General features: G+C 33.1%; 3 protein-coding genes across 3 annotated transcripts in view; 2 read left to right on the forward strand and 1 right to left on the reverse strand.

The window, feature by feature from the left end:
- The window catches only part of LOC108576173 (trichohyalin-like), a 5,491-nt gene extending 4,310 nt beyond the window's left edge, over window positions 1-1,181 (forward strand). The window contains exons 6-9 of the mRNA XM_017939117.1: window positions 83-290; window positions 388-716; window positions 809-976; window positions 1,050-1,181. Coding sequence (XP_017794606.1) covers window positions 83-290; window positions 388-716; window positions 809-976; window positions 1,050-1,181 — 837 coding nt within the window. The remainder of the gene's footprint in view (window positions 1-82; window positions 291-387; window positions 717-808; window positions 977-1,049) is intronic.
- Window positions 1,182-1,963: 782 nt separating this feature from the next.
- On the forward strand, window positions 1,964-4,497 carry LOC108576242 (mitochondrial 2-oxoglutarate/malate carrier protein). The gene is made up of 6 exons (XM_017939201.1): window positions 1,964-2,209; window positions 2,604-2,819; window positions 3,136-3,272; window positions 3,531-3,701; window positions 3,882-3,981; window positions 4,305-4,497. The coding sequence occupies exons 1-6, from the start codon at window positions 2,121-2,123 to the stop codon at window positions 4,495-4,497; spliced, it is 906 nt and encodes a 301-aa protein (XP_017794690.1). The 5' UTR covers window positions 1,964-2,120.
- An 844-nt stretch (window positions 4,498-5,341) lies between these two features.
- LOC108576174 overlaps window positions 5,342-8,985 on the reverse strand; it is a 9,701-nt gene continuing 6,057 nt past the window's right edge. The window contains 5 exon segments of the mRNA XM_017939118.1: window positions 5,342-5,543; window positions 5,622-5,721; window positions 6,595-6,765; window positions 7,146-7,279; window positions 7,989-8,198. Of these exon segments, the coding sequence (XP_017794607.1) occupies window positions 5,342-5,543; window positions 5,622-5,721; window positions 6,595-6,765; window positions 7,146-7,279; window positions 7,989-8,198 (817 nt within the window).

Consider the following 8,985-nt stretch of genomic DNA (forward strand, 5'->3'; position numbering starts at 1 on the left):
GTTCTTAATTTTCTTCAATAATTTTTTAAAAATTTTGCATAATTCTTCTGTACCACTGTACAAAGTGCAAATACATTTGCAGTTGCTAACCAAAAAGCAGAAATTGAAGCAATTCTTCAAAGGTGCAATCGAGGAGAAGAAACAATTCGATCTGATGCTGAAACGCGAAGAAGAATTCGAGGATCGAGCGAACGAAATCTATCGAAATACGAAAGCTCGAATACAGAAGATCCACAAAGAAGTAAAATTGAAGGAGAAGCAAGAAAAGGAACAGAAAGCTCGACAAATAAGTAACTAAACTTCAGATAAAATTAATTCGGCAAAAAAATCAACAAAACAAAGAAACTAGATTCTATTTAAAAATTTCTTCGTTAATTATATCAACAGCTGAGCAACAATATTCGCAACTACAATCAGCACTGCCAATGGAGGAGAAGATTTTGAAGAAAGCTCAGGAAGAGCAAGAAGCCCAATACCAAGAGAAACAACGGAAACGAGAAGAGCGTAAACTTCAATTTCGAAAAGAAGTGAACGATATTCAAATGGAAACTTCAGTCGCGAAGTCTAAGCAGCTTCGAGAAGAAAAAGACGTGAAAACGTGGGAAACTGTACAAAGATTTAAAAGAGCTGAATGGGACAAGGAAATGGAGGCTGAAGAACGGAAGCAGGAGTGGAAGAAGAGAATCGAATATGGAAATATGCTGAAGAAATACATTGTAATATTTGTGAAAAAAATGTGCTTTAATTAGTTGAGAAGTTTGTTCTTTGGATTAACAGTAGAATTATCTCTCTTTTTGCACGTTTACAGAGCGAAAGAGAAACTGTACGGAAAGAAGAGCAGATTGCCGACGAAGAAATGGCAAATATGACGAAAATTATGGAAATCGAAAATCGAAGAATTCTGAATTACGCGGAAGAGATTTTGAACGAATCGAAAGGCGTCAGGCCACTTTTCCCAATTTTGAAAGCTGTCGAGGTATATGGTATTCAATGTTGATCAATTTATTCGTTGAATTTTAATTTTTATCCCAATTTTTTTGGAATTATAGGAGTGCAAAAAAGAAATGGGTTTAATAGTACCTAAAAAGAAGGGAGAGACAATCGATACGAAGCCCAAAAGAAGAAGAGTTCCTCGAGTGTGTACGAAATACGTTCCCGAGGAAAAGATTTTGTATTTATAATAATAAAGAAGGGAAATAGAAGATAAGAAAAATATTCTGATCTCGATTTTATCTTATCAATGTTACAAGCATCTCAGGGTTTCGATATTTGTTAACTAAAAATCCTTTAAAATGAAACTTGTTACACTTTTGGAAATTTTAATTCGGAGCACGTTTTGTAAACATTTTGCAGAGATTGAAATATATTTTAAACACTCACTATTACAGGAATAAAGGAATTATAAGTCAGAAAATGTTTCTGAATGTTAACGCAATATTTTCAAAAATAAAGTTCAATATTGTTACAATAAATGAAGTAAACAATAGACAGCACAAAATGTACTAATTAAGAAGAAATAAATCTGTCGCTTTACACATATTCCTCATTTTACTTCATTCACAAGTTAAGTAAGGGAAATGTTGAGAAAAATCTCTGAAAATTATACCTAACTTTGGAATTTTTTTTTAAGAAAATAGTTGACCCAATGCAAAAATTTTCATCACCGCTTTATTATATTATCCTCGACGAATACAAAAGAATTTTTTTCATTCAATTTCTTTAAAAAATGGCGATGCTGCAGCCTCGAAGAAATGTTCATGTTAATTAACGACTTTGTTCACCTTTGAAATTTGCAAAAATCGAAGCAAGTGAAATTTCGATAATTCACGTATGAAGCTATCTGCTGGTTGTTGAAATCGATATCATTTGGAATCGATATTAAACATAAGTAGTTATCAATTGCATGTACGATAACGTATCGTACGTACAACGCTTGTTGTAACATTTACTAGATGAACACTTTCGGAAGAGTTCCTTGTATCATTCGTACACCTCTATCTCTTCTAAGTTATTTTCCTTTCGCACATTTGTAAATGTTGTTTACTCGACATTGCCGAGGTGTTTAAATTGACAAATTTTCGGAAACGTTACATGTCTAAAGACTCGAAAGGTATTACAAAATGTCTGATAAAGCTGCACCGCAACAACCTGAGAAAAAAAAGGAGCCATTACCTCCGGCATTTAATTTTCTAAATGCTGGACTTTCCGGGTGAGTTAATGCAATATCAGATAATTTATCTTCTTCGATAATGTCTTGTGTCATTTTTCACTTTTGCATTTATCTAAAATTAGATAAAGTATAGAAAGTTAGGAGATTATTTTTAGCGTAGTATCAGTGGCAGAAAAATGTTCTTATTGACGTTTACGTGTAATTTTTCTAAGAGAGACGTATGCAAACCTATTGAACCAAAATTAATTTATTCCCCATTTCCAATTATTTACTTTCTAATTCAATCTTATTTATTTTCCAATTCCATTTCATTTATGTAACGACTTTCCTGAAATTGAAATATTTTCACAGCGACAAATTCGTCATAATTCTGATTTCCTTTTTACAACTTAATGTTGTTTACATTATAACGTTCATTATCACGAATTTGCAGCATGGGTGCAACCTGTGTAGTTCATCCTATGGATGTGATAAAGAATCGGATTCAAGTACAGCAGGAGAAGACTTCAATCGGATCTGTGATCAATTCCATATATCGAAACGAGGGAATTTTGAAATTTTATTCCGGCCTTAGTGCTGGTCTTGTACGACAAGCGACGTACACTACCGTCAGACTTGGTATTTATAATCAACTACAGGATTACTGGAAGTGAGTTTAGGATACTTGGTCCGTTTCACGGTGAAAAAATTGTCCTACGAATTTCTGTACTCATCTCAATTCGACGAAACTGCGAAAAAGTAGAGTATTATAAAATTCACGTTTGAATAAAAATAAAAATTGAAGAAATAAGTAAGAAAAATTAAAATGACAAGCAATTTTCTAACAGTGATGTCCCCTAATTTATTACTTTTAACTTGTTTTCTTAGGAACGACTGTTTAAAATGTATCACTCGTTCATTTATACTTTCGACTTTTCATATTCTAAGAATATAAAATACCTTTTTTAATTTTCAATTTTTTCTAGACAGAGATACACCGGGATACCCAGTTTCGGCACATTATCGCTTATGGCAGGCACCGCTGGGGCCACTGGAGCTTTCGTAGGCACACCGGCGGAAGTTGCTCTCGTAAGAATGACAGCAGACGGTAGATTGCCTAAAGGTTACTATATTTACGTTTCCATTCATTGAACGCTAAATTTACCTTAAGTAACGTAGAAATCTGTTCAAACAAGAATCTACGTAATAAACGATAAAAGACAATTTGCATTAAGATACTACGTCAAGTAAAATAGAAATACAGAAATGATCATTTCGTCAATTTTCTTCTTACCGTTCTTTCTTTTTTAGACAATTATTGTAGAATATTATTAAGCAGCTTATCCGACTAATTCTGTGATTTTAATATTATTTTATGCAGAGCAAAGAAGAAATTACAAAAACGTATTTCACGCATTCGCGAAAATAGCGAAAGATGAAGGGGTTACAACCCTTTGGAGAGGAAGTATCGCAACTATGGGACGAGCTGTGGTGGTTAATGTATCTCAGCTCGCAACTTACAGTCAGGCCAAATTTTTAATTGCCTCGAAAGGTATTTTCACTCGTAAATTTAATTAATTGCTTCTGATCTTTTTTTCTTTAATAACTCATTTTATGTTAAATGTGATAATTAAACGTTTTATCTTTAAAATAATATAGCGTAATTGTTTAACGTAATTTACTATATATACTTTTAATATAATGTTCGATATAATTTGGTTTAATTGCACAGGACAAATGAAGGAAGGTATTGGTTTGCATTTCTGTGCTTCCATGTTATCTGGATTCATCACAACGTTTAATTCTATGCCATTTGATATAACTAAAACAAGGTACAGTCAATTTTACCAATTAGTTACGCATTCACACGTTAATTAATTACAATTTTCCTCATTTTTTGAAATTTCACTATTATACTTGTGAAATTATATCTCTGAATATTGCTTCTTACCAATTTATCATTATTCACTGTGACATTTTGGTAAAGCTTCGATTAGTATCCTAATCCACGTGTCCAAATTTTGATTACGATTTAATTTTGATTAATATTTAATAGTAATACGTATATACTAAAAAGAAAATTAAAATTAAAAAATGAAATAGTTGAAATAATTCGTCAAAGAATCATAAATTTTTCTCTATCTTCCACTTTCAGGATACAAAACTTGAAAAGCACAGGAAAACCACCTGGCATGATAACGATGTTGTTATCAATAGCGAAAAATGAAGGGATAGGAGCACTTTGGAAGGGTTTCTGGCCTACGTACTGTCGAATAGGCCCGCACACAGTGTTGACTTTTATAATTAACGAACAAATCGCGAATGCGTACAGACGTCACGCGTTATAGATAAATACAATGTCGTTTAAATCGTATTTATTCATCGACTTTCAACAAATTCAATTTGAACAAGAAAAAAAGCCTACCTAACTGAAAGAAAATGCGTCAAGAATCTGTTCTTGCCTTATTCAATTAAAACTAAGGAAACAGACACGCTTATGCAGCTGTTTATTTAAAAATATGTCGAAAGACATTCACACCGACACATCTCATTTCATAATTTTCATTGAAACGCTTGTTTCTGAAGAAAATCTTAATACTCGAGCTTGCACACTCTGCGAAGTGTTTCCTATCCTTCAAATGGACTGACTAATTGTCGACTGTTGCGCGAACATGCGTTACTTTTCTATGTGAAATATACATTGGTAAAATATATTGTATATTTTTATGAAATTAATGTTCTTAACGCGTTCCTTGCCGCGTGTGTAATCGACAGAAGAAACATCTAGTCAGAAATATAAATTCGAAATATAAAAATATAAATTCTTCTATTCGAAGAATTTTTCAATAATATAATCTCTTTCACTTTTTTACTATTTTTTTTTTTTTTTTGTTAACTTTGATTCAGTCCAAATGGAAAAACGCTCGTTACATTTCTTCCACCGATTGTACCATCCTCTTGAACTCAATATTAAAACAAAGTAGACGACAGTGACAAGAATTTAGCATTATTAACAATTTTTCCATAAATTAAATTAACCACGAGCCTGAAGATTAAAGGACAGTCTGATTGTATAGGGTATTCATTTTGGATCATTTTTTTTAGAATTGAATTAAAAAGAACCACGAAGAAACGAAGTGTATTTTAATAGTACGAGAAGTTTTTATTGTATTAACGTTAATTATATCTTGTTCATTCAGCCGACATGAACACTTTGATGTACAATTGTGTCAACTGATCGAGACATATCATAGTGACTACGGCATTAGGTGCTGCTCTACTGAAGTACGGTAAAAATCCACGCCACAGTGCTGGTAGTCCCTCTGTTTGCGCTATGTTACTAATCATACCAATCACTCCTGGTGGTTTCGTTGGTGAAGTCCAATTTTGTATTCTAACAGAAACGATTACGCACATAGAGGAATTACTAAATAAAATAATTATACGAATTTATGGAAATTTTGGTAATTGCCTAGTTTTAGCTACGTCCACTGGAAGTGAAGTCACTGACATCACGAATCCGGAAGCCATCGCTGCCAGAAATGACAATAATATTCCTTCTTCGAAAAAACCTGTGATTATTTACGATTTATTTGTTAGTAAAAATTGTTTTTGAATTAGGAACGAGTTAAAATTGATTTCCTGTGGAATAGAAAAGGTGACTAAAAGGTAATAACATACACTATGATGGATTTCTTGTGAAATACAGAAGGAACGATGTATGGAAACAGTGAATTTAGGGAACAATATACGAAAACACTGGATTTAGATTTTCCAAAATGGTAACTTAAGGTGATAAGATACGCTGTAATGAATTTTCTGTCGAATGCAAGAGGAATGATACATGAAAACACTGGATATAGGGAGTAATATACGAAAACACTGGATATAGGGAATAATACACGAAAGCACTAGATACAGATTTTCCAAAATGGTAACTGAACTGCCATTGCTGCTGCAAAATGGCAATAATTCGCCTTCTTTAAAAAAAAAACCTGTGATTATTTGCATGATATGTCATTAAAAATTTACTTTTCAATACAACTAAAACAGATTTTCTATCGAATACAAAAGGTAATTAACCTTTCGTCGGGCGCACTGGATCTTAGAGATCGGCCTTCAAGAGGTCTTGTACCAAGTGGAAAGTAACTAACCATAGGAATGATAGAAGAACATGAGTGTAAACAAAAAACATTTTAAGCACATTTGCACATTCATTGCTCAACGCATTGCGTCTACATGCATAAATGAATTATGGTTAGAGAGATCAGGTGCGCCCGACGGAGGGTTCAATGATAACTAAAAGACGATTAGATACGCTAAAATGGATTTTCTATCGAATAGAAGAGGAACGATACATGAAAACACTTGGCAGACTACTTCAGAACACTTTTAGCGAAATTACAATGTGATAATTATAGTGATAGCTTGATTTCAATAAGTACCAGTATCTTTGAACATCAATTTCGCTCTGCTGTATGTGCCTAATTGCATTCCATTCACTATTGCTGCTCTGGTCATCGTTGGCACAGCTCCTCTCCACAATCCAGCGATACCCTCTGCCTTCGAAATATCAATTAGCCCGGTTATGGCATTTCTGTAATTCCATCGCTGTTCTAAAAATTCGTCCTTCGATATATGTGTCATTTCGATATTTTACCGAATCGAGGGAACAGATTAACAATTGCAGCTGCGTTGGTAATTTAATGAAATTTATCGTAGGCATGCAAAATGAAATTTTCTTTATCCTTCGAATTTTTAATATTAAAAAATATTATTTTTCGTATATGAAATACCTGTTAAATGATTTGACGTAAGTGAAGGATTTTTGATGGGAAAAGGTTGATAGAAAATTAATAAAATATCAAGTACGAAGAATGTATTATTTATTTGATTGATTAAAGTATAGATTAATTTTGTTAGAATTAATTGGACGATTTCTACAAATTCGGTAGATTTGATTTGCTTCTGTAAACTGAACGTTATCGACACTCACCTGGAGGTAATTTTATATCAGCTATCATACGAACTAGAACCAAATCGGTCGGTGTTCCGATGAATGAACCCATGACACCGGATATCATTCCGATACCGATCATTGCAGGGTAATTTAAATGATCGAACTGTGATCTGAAATGTATATTCACTTCTCGATAATTAACTCTAAAATTCAAGTGTTACGCGTCACATAAAACACGATATAATCTTTGCAATGAAATTGTATGTTAAAATACGAAAACATTAATATTTTACATACACTACCGGCCGAAAGTTTCGAATCACCGAGCATTACAATTTACACAAAAATTTCCTGAGAATTTTTTATCGTTCGAATCGATTGATGCGAGGTAAATTGATAAATGTAGAATTGAGATAAACTTGAGATCTATAAAAAATTAGCAGCAGATTTAATATTGACGAAAAGTGGGAGGTGATCCCAAACTTTTGCCCGGTAGTGTAATTATTATATTCAACGTAAATATTAATCTCTTAAAAAATACAATTCCTTCGACATTTAAACCGCGAAGAGTAAAATAAATAACGAAAGAATGATCGACAAAGAAAAATATGAAATAAAATGACTCTCCTAAGAAGTGGAATGTTATTTTAATTGAAATATCAATTTAAACGAGCTTAAGACGAGCTGCTTGAAACTTCTAAGTAAAACGAATAATTTAATCTTCTATTCGATCTTTTTACCTTTAAGATTCAAGGTAAATAGAAAAGTATCTTATTTTCTTTTTAACTTGAATACTTGGTGCTTTTTCGTCGCGAAAAATTCATTCTCGAGTCGACGTTACTTATTTTAAAGGAAAAGATAGGTCAGAATTTTAATTACTGGGCCCAGTTGTACAGAGTGGTATATATTCCAAGCCTGGTCGTAGTGTATGTCAACTGTCTTAGAAGTCCTGCAGTCCAACCAATGTAAAATCCACTTACTCCAACTTCTTGTAAGCTAGCTTTCACTACATCGACCAAAGAGGCTTTCGAGATTTGCATTCGTACTTTAGTCACATCCAAAGGATGCGTCACAGTTTGCCCCATAGCACTGCAGAAACAACGAAAAGGATGATCGACGAAGAAAAATATGAAATTGAAGATTATTTTAAATAAAATAATAATATTTTACCCAGACAATCCACCAATGATAAAGTTGACATAAGTGGGTAGAGTCTGATTCTGATTCAGATTAACTAACAATAACATCGAATCATAGTCTAGTTTTGAACTTTCGTAATCTAAGAATACGACGTATTAACTAGTATTAACATTTAATAAAATTCGACACTTATTCTCCATTTTGTTATAATTAACCTTTGAATTAATCTGGGAGATCTGAATATAGCAACGTTTAAAAAGGTAATGGACAATATTTTCTTATTTTACTTCTGTTTAATGTGATATTGTTAACCCTTTCACTGTCTATAGGCGCTTTGAATATTTCCTCGCGATTTTTTAGAGACTTCGAATATTGTTTCGCGCTGTTTTACGCGCTTCCAATATTGTTCCCCGCTTTCTTAGGCGCTTTGAATATTTTTTCGCGACTTTTAAGCGCTTCGAATATTGTTTCGCGCTATTTTACGCGCTTTGAAAATTGTTTCGCGCTTTCTCAAGCGCTTTGAATATTTTTTCGCGCTTTAAATATTTTTTCGCCCATTTTTAGGCGCTCAGAATCTTCGTTCGCCCTTTTTTAGGCGCTTCGAATATTGTTTCGCGCTTTCTTAGGCGCTTTGAATATTGTTTCGCGCTATTTTACACGCTTTGAATATTTTTTTCGCGCTATAAATATTTTTTCGCCCATTTTTAGGCGCTTAGAATCTTTGTTCGCCCCTTTT

The sequence above is a fragment of the Habropoda laboriosa genome, unplaced genomic scaffold (assembly GCF_001263275.1).
Source record: "Habropoda laboriosa isolate 0110345459 unplaced genomic scaffold, ASM126327v1 scaffold212, whole genome shotgun sequence".
Taxonomy (NCBI): Eukaryota; Metazoa; Arthropoda; class Insecta; order Hymenoptera; family Apidae; genus Habropoda; species Habropoda laboriosa.